General features: G+C 37.8%; 1 protein-coding gene across 4 annotated transcripts in view; it reads left to right on the forward strand.

The window, feature by feature from the left end:
* Positions 1-8397, forward strand: part of THAP6 (THAP domain containing 6) — a 17435-nt gene extending 9038 nt beyond the window's left edge. For all 4 annotated transcript variants that reach the window (XM_024754086.1, XM_024754087.1, XM_024754085.1 and 1 more), the window contains one exon: positions 8058-8397. In XM_024754086.1, coding sequence (XP_024609854.1) covers positions 8058-8312 — 255 coding nt within the window. In that variant the 3' untranslated portion in view covers positions 8313-8397. The remainder of the gene's footprint in view (positions 1-8057) is intronic.
* The last annotated feature ends 5857 nt before the right edge of the window (positions 8398-14254 follow it).

The raw sequence follows: 14254 nt of genomic DNA on the forward strand, positions 1-14254 counted from the left end.
TGGTATCAGGGTGATGGTGGCCTCATAGATTGAGTTTGGGAGTGTTCCTTCCTCTGCAATTTTTTGGAAGAGTTTGAGAGGATGGGTGTTAGCTCTTCTCTAAGTGTTTGATAGAATTCACCTCTGAAGCCATCTGGTCCTGGACTTTTGTTTGTTGGAAGATTTTTTATCACAGTTTCAATTTTATTACTTGTGAGTGGTCTGTTCATATTATCTATTTCCTCCTGGTTCTGTCTTGGATGGTTATACCTTTCTAAGAATTTGTCCATTTCTTCCAGGTTGTCCATTTTATTGGCATAGAGTTGCTTGTGGTAATCTCTTTGGATGCTTTGTATTTCTGCAGTGTCGTAACTTCTCCTTTTTCATTTCTAATTTTATTGATTTGAGTCCTCTCCCTCTTTTTCTTGAGGAGTCTGGCTAAGGGTTTATCAATTTTGTTTATCTTCTCAAAGAACCAGCTTTTAGTTTTATTGATCTTTGCTATTGTTTTCTTTGTTTCTATTTCATTTTTTTCTGCTCTATCTTGATGATTTCTTTCCTTCTGCTAACTTTGGGTTTTGTTTGTTCTTCTTTCTCTAGTTCCTTTAGGTGTAAGGTTAGATGGTTTATTTGAGATTTTTCGTGTTTCTTGAGGTAGGCTTGTATAGCTATAAACTTCCCTCTTAGAACTGCTTTTGCTGCATCCCATAGGTTTTGGATCGTCCTGTTTGCATTGTCATTTGTCTCTAGGTATTTTTTGATTTCCTCTTTGATTTCTTCAGTGATCTCTTGGTTATTTAGTAACGTATTGTTTAGCCTCCATGTGTTTGTGTTTTTTATGTTTTTTTCTGTGTAATTCATTCTAATCTCATAGCATTGTGGTCGGAAAAGATGCTTGATATGATTTCAGTTTTCTTAAATTCACTGAGGCTTGATTTGTGACCCAAGATGTGATCTATCCTGGAGAATATTCTGTGCACACTTGAGAAGAAAGTGTAATCTGCTGTTTTTGGATGGAATGTCCTATAAATATCAATTAAATCTATCTGGTCTATTGTGTCATTTAAAGCTTCTGTTTCCTTATTTATTTTCATTTTGGATGATCTGTCCATTGGTGTAAGTGAGGTGTTAAAGTCCCTCACGATTATTGTGTTACTGTCGATTTCCTGTTTTAGAGCTGTTAGCAGTTGCCTTATGTACTGAGGTGCTCCTATGTTGGGTGCATATATATTTATAATTGTTATATCTTCTTCTTGGATTGATCCCTTGATCATTATGTAGTGTCCTTCCTTGTCTCTTGTAACATTCTTTATTTTAAAGTCTATTTTATCTGATATGAGTATTGCTACTCCAGGTTTCTTTTGATTTCCATTTGCATGGAATATCTTTTTCCATCCCCTCACTTTCAGTCTGTATGTGTCCCTAGGTCTGAAGTGGGTCTCTTTTAGACAGCATATAGATAGGATTTGTTTCTGTATCCATTCAGCAAGCCTGTGTCTTTTGGTTTGGGCACTTAATCCATTCACGTTTAAGGTAATTACCTATATGTATGTTCCTGTGACCACTTTGTGAATTGTTTTGGGTTTGTTTTTGTAGGTCCTTTTCTTCTCTTGTGTTTCTCACTTAGAGAAGTTCCTTTAGCATTTGTTGTAGAGCTGGTTTGGTGGTGCTTAATTCTCTTAGCTTTTGCTTGTCTGTAAAGCTTTTGATTTCTCCGTAGAATCTGAATTAGGTCCTTGCCTGGTAGAGTAATCTTGGCTATAGGTTCTTCCCTTTCATCACTTTAAGTATATCATGCCACTCCCTTCTGGCTTGTAGAGTTTCTGCTGAGAAATCAGCTGTTAACCTTATGGGAGTTCCTTTGTACATTATTTGTCCTTTTTCCCTTGCTGCTTTCAATAATTTTTCTTTGTCTTTAATTTTTGCCCATTTATTACTATGTGTCTCGGCGTGTTTCTCCTTGGGTTTATCCTGTATGGGACTCTCTGTGCTTCCTGGACTTGGGTAGCTATTTCCTTTCCCATGTTAGGGAAGTTTTCTACTATAATCTATTCAAATATTTTCTCGGGTCCTTTCTCTGTCTCTTCTCCTTCTAGGACCCCTATAATGCGAGTGTTGTTGCATTTAATGTCCCAGAGATCTCTTAGGCTGTCTTCATTTCTTTTCATTCTTTTCTCTTTATTCTGTTCCGTGGCAGTGAATTCCACCATTTTGTTTTCCAAGTCACTTATCTGTTCTTCTGCCTCAGTTATTTTGCTATTGATTCCTTCTAGTGTATTTTTGATTTCAGTTGTTGTATTGTCCATCTCTGTTTGTTTGTTTTTTAATTCTTCTAGGTGTTTGTCCTTTAATTCTTCTAGGTCTTTGTTAAACATTTCTTGCATCTTCTCGATCTTTGCCTCCATTCTTTTTCCACAGTCCTGGATCATCTTCACTTTCATTATTCTGAATTCTTTTTCTGGAAGGTTGCCTATCTCCACTTCATTTAGTTGTTTCTCTGGGGTTTTCTCTTGTTCCTTCATCTGGTATGTATCCCTCTGCCTTTTCATCTTGTCTATCTTTCTGTGAATGTGGTTTTTGTTCCACGGGCTGCAAGATTGTAGTTCTTTGCTTCTGCTGTCCTCTCTCTATTAAATAAATTGACTTGTATATCAATCTTGTATCTGTCAAACTTGCTAAACTCACATATTAATTATCAAAGCTTTTTTTTAGAGGTTATCCGATTTTCTACATAGACAATCATGGTGTCTGTCATTAAAAACAGTTTTATGGTATCCCTGGTGGTCCAGTGGTTAGGACTCCATGCTTGCACTGCTGAGGGCCCAGGTTCAGTTCCTGCTTGGAGAACTAAGATCCCACAAGCCACGTAGCGTGGCCAAAAAAAAAAAAAAACAGTGTTAATTCTTCCTTTCCAATGTGAGTGCCTTTCATTTCTTTTTCTTGCTTTATTGCACTACCTTGAACCTCCAAGGTTATGCTGAAGAGAAGTACTGAGAAATGATCTTTATGCTTTGCTCCTGATTTTAGGAGGAAGTTGTTCAGTCTTTCACTATTAAAGATATTCATATGATATTAAATATGTTATTTCATAACTGCCCTTTATCAGATTGAGGAAGTACCTTTCAATTTTTTTCTTTCAGTTTTACTGAGATATAATTGACATATAGCCCTGTATAAGTTTACAGTGTACAGTAATGGTTTGATTTACACATATCAGGAAGTGATTATCACAGTGAGTTTAATGAACATCCATTATCTCATATAAACAAAGTTAAAGAAATAGAAAAAAATTTTTTTCCTGTGATGAGAAGTCTTAGGATATACTCTCTTAACAACTTTCATATATAACACAGCAGTGTTAATTATATTTGTCATGTTGTACATTATATCCCTAGTACTTATTTCTCTTATAACTGGAAGTTCTTACCTTTTGACTGCCTTCATCCAATTCTCCCTCCTCCTATCCCCTGCCTCTGGTAACCACAAATATGAACTCTTTTTCTGAGTTTGTTTGTCTGTTTTTGAAGTATAATTGACCTACAACATTATGTTATTTCCTGTTATACAACACAGTGATTCCATATTTCTATACATTTCAAACTGATCACAATAAGTATAGTTACAGTATGTCACCAAAGATATTACATAGTTATTGACTGTATTCCCAACACTTGTACATTTCATACCTTTGACTCATTTACTTTGTAACTGGAAGTTTGTTCCTCCTACTTCCTCACCTGTTTCTTTCCTCCCCACCCCCTCTAGCAATCACCTGTTTATTCTCTGTATCTACAACTTTGTTTCTGCTTCTTGTTTGTTCATTTGTTTTGTTTTTTAGATTCCACGTATAAGTGAAATCATACAGTATTTGTCCTTCTCTGTCTGACTTAAATTCACTTAGCATAGTACCCTCTAGGTCCATCCATACTGTTACATAGGAAGTGCCTTTCTACTCCTACTTTGCTGAGAATTTGGATCAGAAAGGAATGTTAGTTTTGTCAAATGCTTTTTCTGTGTCTGCTGAGAGATCATTTGGGTTTTATTTTTTAGTTTGTTAGTATGATTAGTTACATTGATTGATTGGTTTTTATTTTTGGCCACACCACATGGCTTGTGGGATCTTAGTTACCCCACCAGGGATTTGAACCTGGGCCCTCGGCAGTAAAAGCAGAGTCCTAACCACTGGACCACCAGGGAATTCCCCAGTTAATTTCTTAATGTTAAACCAGCCTTGCATTCTGGAATACACCCTACTTCATGATGTTATCCCTTTTATATATTGTTGGATTAGATTTAAAATTTTGTTTAGAATCTTTCCTTGTATGTTCACAAAGAATATTGGCCTATAGTTTTCTTTCCTTTGAATATCTTTGTCTGGTTTCAGTATCAGAATAATGCTAACCTCAAAGAAAGAGTTAGAAAATGTTGCCTTATTTTTCAGTTTTCTAGAAAAGTTTGTATAGATTTGCAGTTATTTCTTCTGTAAATATTTGGTAGAATTCCCCAGTAAAACAATCTGGGACTGTAATTTTCTTTGTGGGAAAGTTTTTTAAGGAGCTTGTTACCTTCCAAGGGATTTGTCCATTTTATTTCAGTTGTCAAGTTTATTAGCTTAAAATTATTCAAAACATTTCCTTATTATCTTTTCAATATCTATAGAATCTGTAGTGATACCGTCTGTCTCATTTCTGATGTCAGTGATTTGTTTCTGTTTTCTTTTATTGCTGATTAGTCTGCCTAGAGATTTATCAGTTTTATTGATCTTGTCAAGAACTAGCTTTCACTGATTTTTCTCTTTTTTTTGTTGTTTTTATTTTCTACTTCACTGATTTCCACTCATCTTTATTATTTCCTTTTACTTATTTCAGTAAAATGTGCTCATCTTTCTAGTTTCTTTTTTTTTCTTTTGGCGGTACGTGGGCCTCTCACTGCCGTGGCCTCTCCCGTTGCGGAGCACAGGCTCTGGACGTGCAGACTCAGCAGCCATGGCTCACAGGCCCAGCCGCTCTGCGGCATGTGGGATCTTCCCGGACTGGGGCACGAACCCGTGTCCGCTGTATCGGCAGGCAGACTCTCAACCACTCCGCTACCAGGGAAGCCCTCATCTTTCTAGTTTCTTAAGATGGAAGCCGAGGTCATAGATTTGAGGCTTCTTCCTTTCTAACGTTAGCATTTAGTGATATTAATTTCTCCTTAAGTATTGCTTTAGCAGCATTCCACAAATTAAATGTGTTTTCATTTTCATTTAGTTCAAAATACTTCCAAATTCCATTTTGATTTGTTCTTTGATCCACGGGTTGTTTGGAAGTGTGCTATATAGTTTGCAAATATTGGGGAATTTCCCCAATATCTTTCTATTATTAATTTCTAACTTAATTCTGTTGTGGTCAGAGAATATACATTGTGTGACTTGAATGCTTTTAATTTTTTTGAGACTTACAGCCTACAATATGGTCTGTCTTGGTAAACGTTCTGCATGCATTTGCAAAGAATGTGTAGTTTGCTGATGTTAACCAGAATGTTCTATAAATGTCAATTAGGTCAAATTGATAATGTTCAAATCTGCATTCTTAATTAATTTCTGTCTACTTGTTCTATCTTTTATTGAGAGAGAGCTGTTAATCTTCTAGTATACCTGTGGATTTGTCTAATTCTCCTTAAATTGTCAGTTTTTGCTTGTTACATTTTGCAGCTGTTATTAGGTACTAAATATTTAGTATTCTTATGTCTTGATAAATTAACCCCTTTATTTTTAAGAAATGGCCTTCTTTATCCCCGGTCATATCCATTGCTCGGAAGTCTACTTTGTCTGATAGTAACATATCCACTCTAGTTCTCTGTTTATTACTGTTATTGTAGTGTATCTTTTTCAACTCCTTTACTTTCAACCTGTTTGTGTCTTTTTATCTTTAAAGTGCTTTTTTTCTGGGCAGCATGTACTCTTGGGTCTTGATTTTTTTTAATATAACCTGATAATTTCTGCCTTTTAATTGGATTATTTAAACTCTATACTTAATGTGATTATTATTACATTACTTTAAATTTTTTTATACCACATTACTTAATGTGATATGGTTTGGTTTAAATCTGTCATCTTACTTATTTCCTGTTCCATTTGTTCTTTGTTCTCATTTTCTTCTTTTTTTGCCTTCTTTTGGATTAACTGAATTTTTTTACAATTCCATTTTATCTCCTTTTTTTCACTTATCAGCCATAACGCTTTGATAGTTGCTTTTGGGTTTATAGCATCCATATTTAATTTACCACAGGCTACATGATAAGTGATATTATTCCACTTAGCATATAGTATATGAATCTTATCATAATATACTTTATTTCTCCTCTCCAACCTTTTTTGCTACTGCTCTCATACATTTCACTTTACATATGCTATGAACCCCACACTACATTTTATTATTTTTGTTTAAACAATAAATTATCTTTTAAAGAGATTTAAATAATAGTAAATCTGTTATATATTATTTATTATGATAACAAATCTATTAAATTTATTATAAATAAATTTAAATTGTAAGTTTTATGTACAGGTATCCTATTTGATTCTTTTTTAATATCTTTCACGTCTCTGCTTAACTTTTAAACATATATAATACAGTTTTAATAACTTTGTTAATTCCCTTGTCTGCTGATTCTAACATTTGTCAGTTCTGGGTTGGTTTCTATTGATTGGTTTATCTCTTATTATGGCGCGTATTTTCCTGCTGCTTTGTGTGCCTGGTAAATTTTGAGTGCCGGATTTTACTTTGCTGGATGTTGGATAGTTTTTTGTCCTGTTTTCTTGAGCTTGGTTATGGAGTTTGGTTATTTGGAAACAATTTGATCCTTTCAGGTTTTGCTTTGTTAGGTAGGACTAGAACAGTGCTCAGTCTCAGGCTATTTATTCTCCACCACTGAGGCAAGACTTTTGTATACTCTGCCCGGTGCCCCATGAATCTGGTCTGCCTGGTGGGAGTGGTGTCTATGCCCTGTGAGCTCAGGGCACTCCTGACCTGTTCTGGTCGCTCTTTCCTCAACCTCGAGCAGTTTCCTACAAGGAAATACTTGAGGGGGGAGCTCTGAAGATCTCCAGTGTTCTCTCTCTGTGTAGCTCTTTCCTGTCTAATACTTTGCCCTATGAACTGTAGCCACCTTGGTCTCCCTGGATACTTTGCACTGTCTCCTCAACTCTATCTACCAAGCTCTACCTGGGTTTCCTCCCCTTGCACTGAGGCCTAGAACTCTCTCAAGGCAGTAAGCTGGGCAATCTTAGGACTCACCTCTTTGTTTCCCATCTCTCTGCAGTATCTGCCTTCGTTGCCTGATGTCTGTTTATCTTCAAACATTTTTACATCTTTTGGCCATGTGTTGGGGTTTTCTTAGATAGGAGTCAATCCAGTCTATGTTACCGCATCTTGGCTGAAGGCAAAGTCCTCTTCACTAATTTTAAGTAACAGCTTTTCAAAATTATTTTATGTTACATTTATAAGGTATGTCAGTGTTGTTTTTGGATGAAGAAAAGTCTACCCAGCAGACATAAACATGACCACAGTAAATACTGAGAACTTAAATTATCTCTTTAAAACCCCAAGACCAGAGTCATCTCTAAATCCATAACACCCAGCCTGAGGACCTGCTTCAGTGCTCCTTTCCTGTCATACCTTATAAAGTGAAATATTCATCAAAATAAAGCAATTCAGTTAAAAGTTTAAAAATGTAAGTTTTTGTGATAGGTAAAACTTAAACTTAGCAGCTCCACACTTAGGGACCAAAAGCTGTATAGTCATTGTGAATGTCTCGCTGTTCATAAGCAGATACCTACCTCCAGGTGAGAAGTACTTCCCATCCACAGGATTCTGTACTCCTCGTGTATGCCTGGCCTTAGACAAAGAGGGAGGCCCTAGGCGCCAAAAATACTGTTCTACCCCCATCCTCTTCCTGTGTTCTTTAAACCTCTTAGTATCACCAACTTAAAGATCTTCTCTAAATATAGTAAGTGGAGAAATAGCTGAGGCCTAGTTATAATTTTTTATCTCACTGCTTGTCTGTCTGGTTTAATAACTTGGTGTTTATGTTTTTAGGAACATAGCTACAGTGTGATGGACAGTCCAAAGAAACTTAAGCATAAATTAGATCAAGTGATCAGCGAGCTAGAGGATACCAAGAAAAGTCTGCGGAATGTTTTAGGCCGAGAAAGACGTTTACAAAAATCATTGAGGAAGACAATCAGGGAATTAAAGGATGAATGTCTCATCAGCAAAGAAACAGCAAATAGACTGGAAGCTTTCTCTTGGGAGTGGTGTCAGGAGAGCATAGAACAAGACTATATTTCATGAAATAATTTCATGTTATGTTCTACCTAAAATTGTTATTGGTACAGCTTTTCAGAAAATGATTACCATCATTAAATAATATCTGTCATTTAGAGTGCTTCTTTGGATCCTCCGCAGCATTACGCATTAGTGTTATTATCCAAAGGCTTTTTTTTTTTTAAGATGTGCAGAAATTTGTGCTGGTTGTCATGTTATTGGGTGACTTGTGACAATTATGTTTTTATAGACCTAAACTAGTGCCAGGTCAGTATTGTAAGATGTTAAAAATCAAGAAGATTCTGTAGGACTAAGGAAATGATTTCAAATCAGCCACATTAAGCTGTAATAGTAGAAACTGGACACTTTAGCAGCATCAGATTTTTGGCTTCAAAGGAGTACCTTTGCTTATGTAGGCTTTACGGTAAGTACGTTGAATTGTACTTTAACTGTATTTTACCACAAAGCAGAATCCATTTATAACACATGTCCATCTTGGATCCAATCCAAGGTGCTTTTGTTATCAGTAATACCAAAAGATCTTTTTACAGGGCATCCCATGGTACTGACCTTGAGAACAACATATGGTGCAGATCTTTTGGCTTTTAAAGTTGTTCAGAGCCAAGTTAAGAAGACCCCTGATGAGGTCTTGTTTTTTCGGTACAGTACATCATTTCTCCTCACTAGGAGTACTTTGATGTAAACCAGCATAGCTTTAACAAATTTTTAAAGAGGGTCATAAATCTGATTTTCAAATGGTTACTCTGACAGTTCTGAACAGTTTGTTTCATGACTGTTATTTCATCATAAAGGTGTATCTTCAAAATCTGAATGCCAGTAGTAACTGGATACTTTCAATGCTGTTTTGTATTTTACAGAAAGTAGTGTTACTAACGTTTTTTAAAATACGAAATGCAGAAGAAACCATTAAAAACAATGATGTGGCTCTTCTAGTTAAAATAGGAATTGGAGAGAGAGTTATAATATTTTCCTTTAATTAGGAGAGTAGATTACTATCCGAGAGCTTTTATTTAGAGAATTGGATAAGTAAACAGCAATTTTAGAATAGCTTCTTACTGAATTTACAAAAGAATAACTCTTAGTTATTTTCTAATTAATCCAAGGGTCAGAAATTTAGGTTTATCTCCTGATTTCTTAGTAAAAACAACTGAAATGAAGAGTCTTAAACACTGTAGATCAGAATAACATTACTAGCCCAAAGCCAAATTCTACTTTGAAGCGTGTGTACATTCATGAACTTCATTCACACGTCCATGCTATAATAGTTACAGTTTGAATATCAGTTATTTCAATGTGTTAACTAGAAATGAGCTACATTTTTTGCTAATGTTCATTGTAATTTTATTTGTGTTACATTAATATCAGTAAGGATATGGTCACTTGAATTTTTTTATATTTAAGAATTTTCTGTTTTAACGCAGGTTACATTTTTATGTAGGATTCCAAACCTTCCCTCTAAATAGGATTTTACCCACATTTGAAAGATTAGCATTATGCTAAGAAGAAATCATGGAGGTCCTATCGTTTTACTGCCTTAAAAAAAAACTCATTACCTACCCATTATTTATTTGAGTTATTTAATTTTGAATTCATAGTGGACACTCTAATGGGAAGTTTGGGTATGATCTTAAGTTTTATGGAGATTCTGTGATAGAGATGGAGACTCTTTCCCTCAACCTGTTTTTGAGCAAAAAAAAAATTAAAGTCAGTGGACAGTGGAGAAAACTAAGAGGATAGATCCAAGCACAGTATGTCCAAATCCTAGATCTCTGCTGGCTGCTTAGAATAAATCACGCCCAGAAGACCTATCCAAAGATCAGTCCCCAGTTTCTGCCACTATCGTCACAGTTGCCGCAGTCACTTCTACTACTAGTGTTCACAGTGAACTCAGCTTTTGTCTTCTTTTTCGTTGGTCTTAGTATCATCAAGAGAGAGAGAACTGTGGGCAAAGTATTGGTATCATCAAGAACCCAGAGCTTTCCACTTGCCACTTATTTTTATGGAGAAATGATTACCAATAGATAGAAATCTGACATAAGAGATAGGGTCCTCTCCACCTGCCACCCAAACAAATGCCTGAACACGGTGCATACCTCAGTCCACTGTTCCCAGAGATTCCAGCCTAGCCTGAGAAGGAACTGTCCTGTGCAGAGCAGAGCCAGTCATCCCGCATCCAGAGGTTCCTTAAGCAGCCAAGGCCAACCTAAGGATATCACTTTGCTTTCAAGCTTGGAATAGCCTCTGGATCCTGGAACCAACCAATACACCAGTTCAACCTCAGCACCAAATCAGGTACAAAGGACTTGATATGGCATTTTTCTCCATATCAAGTTTAAATTTCTGGAAATAGATTTTGGTTGCTAAAGATAATCACAATCATACCACAGTCATTCATTTGAGAAAAGATGAAGTGTATTAAAAATATATATTTACGGGGCTTCCCTGGTGGCGCAGTGGTTGAGAGTCCGCCTGCCGATGCAGGGGACACGGGTTCGTGCCCCGGTCCGGGAAGATCCCACATGCCGCAGAGCGGCTGGGCCGGTGAGCCATGGCCGCTGAGCCTGCGCGTCCGGAGCCTGTGCTCTGCAACGGGAGAGGCCACAACGGTGAGAGGCCCGCGTACCGAAAAAAATATATATATATTAATAAAAAGATAAAATTATTATAGAAATAATTTGAGTGGTGAAGAATCCATTATATATTTGAAGAATAAAAATTTTGTTCCAGTAATGTTCTCTATGTGGTTTTTATACATTCAGTTATTCAATAAAATGAGCAGAGAAAAATCAAGAGTATGTATACAGTGGTTTTGCTTTAACTTCTGCTACATTTTTTCCTCCACCAATAACTGTAATATCTTTCTTAGGGTCTGCTAGGTTAGGTGACCCAAGTAGCAGGCCTGCTTCCACCACAATATGAATCTGCCATAGACGTCTTTCCTTTCAGCCTCGCTCGAAACAGGCAGCCTCATGTCACCAGTATATAACTGAGAGCGGTACTCTCAGATTTGTAATACACTGCCGTCAGAACCCAGAGAGGCTTATTAGGCATTGTGCTTCCTCATTCATAGTGGGAGATGCAAGTTGTACTAATTTGCCTTTTACTTCAGAGGGCATGTCCTAGCGTGCCCCTGGTCACTGGACACTCCTCCCCCAAAATCTTACTCATGTGGTAGGCCCCTGAATTTCATGGGTTTTATCTCACCCTCTAGAGCATATGTACTTCATCAAGGCGTCAGATTTACTAGTCACATCTTGCTCATCCCATTTGATTAACATAATCCATCAATATAGTGAACTAAGTGATTTTCTGTGGAATATCTACCTGGATTGGATCTCTTTCAATTATAACAGAAGCAGGAGAGTTACAGCGTAGGCTGTTAACATCGCTTTTTATTAATCCCACGTGAAAATGAATAGTTTCTGATCTTGTTTTTTAATAGGGATGGGAAAGCATGCACCCAACCGATCACTGATCGCATACCATGTACCCAGAGCCATGTTAATTGACTCTAGCAAGATGTCACATCTGGCACACAGCCGTAGTCAGGGCTACCACTTGGCTGAATTTGCTTTAGTCTGCTGTCATCCTGCAGCATCTATCTAAATTTGCAGGAGCCAGAGTGGTGAATTAAATGGAGATATGATGGGGGCCACTGCTCCTACATCCCGTAAGATCTGTAAAGGTGGCACACCCCACACACAAATCTGAAGCTGAGGGGTCTGAAAAAAAGGAATTAGCATAGCAGGCCTGAGACTGCTGTCCATAGAAAGACCTGATTGCAAGGTTGGCTGGCATCTGGGAATTTGGATTTCAGAAGGGTTTCCACCATTCCCTAACTGATAAGAGGGGCTCTCTGTGCCTCCTCAGCAGTTTGTAGAAACAATGTGGTTTATGCCGAGCACATTTGATAATGTGCCGATATTGGGGAATATCTTAGGCAAAGAGTACCTACATGAGCAGCCCCCAGGAAAACTTGGACACTGAATCTTTCATGAGCTTCCCTGGTAGGCGGCATTTCCCATGTGTTGTCACAATTCCATGTTACGGGCATTAAGTACTGCACTAAGAGAGAACTCCTGGAAGCTTACACCTGATAGACTTTGATTCCTCAAACTGCATTTCACCATACTTCTAAGAACTGTCACATCTCCCTTTTGGAGATTTGCTCAGGAGAAACCGTGGTGCCCATGCTCCCACGTCCCTCACCTTCCTCCCAGCTGTACTTCTGCTCATAGAATTGTGCCTGATGCAAAGCAGGAGCTGGAAGAGATGGCGTTGGGAGAAGAAAATGTCGGGCCAGTACAAGGAAACCTCAGAAGCAGAAGCCAGATACAATCTGTCATTTAAGAACCACGTGGGGGTCCATAGTAAGCACCAGTAACAGCAGTTTAAGAGGAAATGCTGAGAACTTAGCACATTCAACAATTTCACAAGTATTTTTCAAGTTTCAGGAACTGTATGCCAGAAAATGTAGGCACTAGGGAACCGATAAAGAAAAGACCAGTTCCTACCCTCAAGGAAGTTAGAGACTAGTAAGACGTTCCAAAAGTCATAATCCAGGGACACCATGGAGTGCATTTCAGGAGGATGGGCTGCCTGATGCCTTTCTCCTCGCTGTGCCCTGCTTTATTAGTACACACACCTGTGCAATAGAACTCATACCGCAACATCTTAAAGTCTACGTGCTTCAGTCTCAGTCTCATTCATTTAATCTTTATCTTAGGCACATAAAGAAGTTTATAGACTAGCATATTTAACATCGTAACCCATCGAGTGTGCCGCTTTCAAAGCCCCATACACTGTTGCGAGGGATACAAAGATGATTAGATGAAGGAATTCACAGCCTACAGGGACGCACAGGTACGTAACACAAGCACAGAGAAGTGGGCAACATGGCAGGACCATGGCAATTAAAGTAGGTGACTGAAATGAATGGAACCTCCAAGTTCCAAAATGGAACTTAAGTGTGTCAGTGTGGGCACCTTAAAAGGTTCTGTCCCAGAGCCTGGATTCTGTTAGCACCCTCCTTAGATGTGAGAGTAGGAGACCCAACCCCCTGGGGAGAACCAAACAAACCTGGGTTCGATTCTCAAGCCTGTGAGTTTATTACATTATGGGACCTGGGCCAAGTTACTGAGCTTCTCTATTTACAAAGTGGACAGTAATACCTTCCTCACTCTGTTGTGGTGAGAATTATATTTAACTGGTTGTAAAACATAGACCATACAATGAGCTTTCCATACATTATTTTTCTCTCTTTAAATGCCATGGCAGGAGCATGGGAAAAGGAGATAAGAACAGGAAGAAGGGCAAAACACAAGAAGGGGAAAATGAACTTGGTAGGGAGATAGGGAATAATAGTAGTACGGGCAACAGTGGCCAGTTGAGCTATTTGTGCCTTAAATAAACTTTCCCTCTCTGTGGCATTTCAAAAGCAGGCAAGGAACATTGTCCCACTGAAAGGGAAAATTGTATTTAATCATATCCTCCCACGTCAACCCTGAAAGGTCATTTATCTTAGATATGTCTCATTCATTCATTTATTCATTCGATTTCACTTTAAACAGCGCTACTCACATGGGGTTCGGAAACCAGTGTCCAAGTGAAGGAGCTGGCACCAGAAAGTAAATCAACTACATCAGCAAGCCCACTATCTAGTCAACATTTTTTCACAGCAAGATTTTCTCCCTGAATGAAACAATGTGTTGATTTACATTGTAGAAGGAGGAGCACCTTATCTCATTCTGGACTAGCTACTTTGAGTAGCACTGTCTCAGAGTACCCAGTCCCTTACTAAATAGACAGTCTTTGAACTAACCTTAGCCGAGGAGTCCCCGACAGATTTGTGTCAGGTAATAAATTTCCCAAATCCTTGTGGTAGAGCTTGTGCAGTTAAAAAAAATAACATCACATATGACTCAGCAAATCTGGCCTCATGCTTTTTA

Source organism: Neophocaena asiaeorientalis, unplaced genomic scaffold, assembly GCF_003031525.2.
Source record: "Neophocaena asiaeorientalis asiaeorientalis breed wild unplaced genomic scaffold, Neophocaena_asiaeorientalis_V1.1 scaffold148, whole genome shotgun sequence".
NCBI classification, from domain to species: Eukaryota; Metazoa; Chordata; class Mammalia; order Artiodactyla; family Phocoenidae; genus Neophocaena; species Neophocaena asiaeorientalis.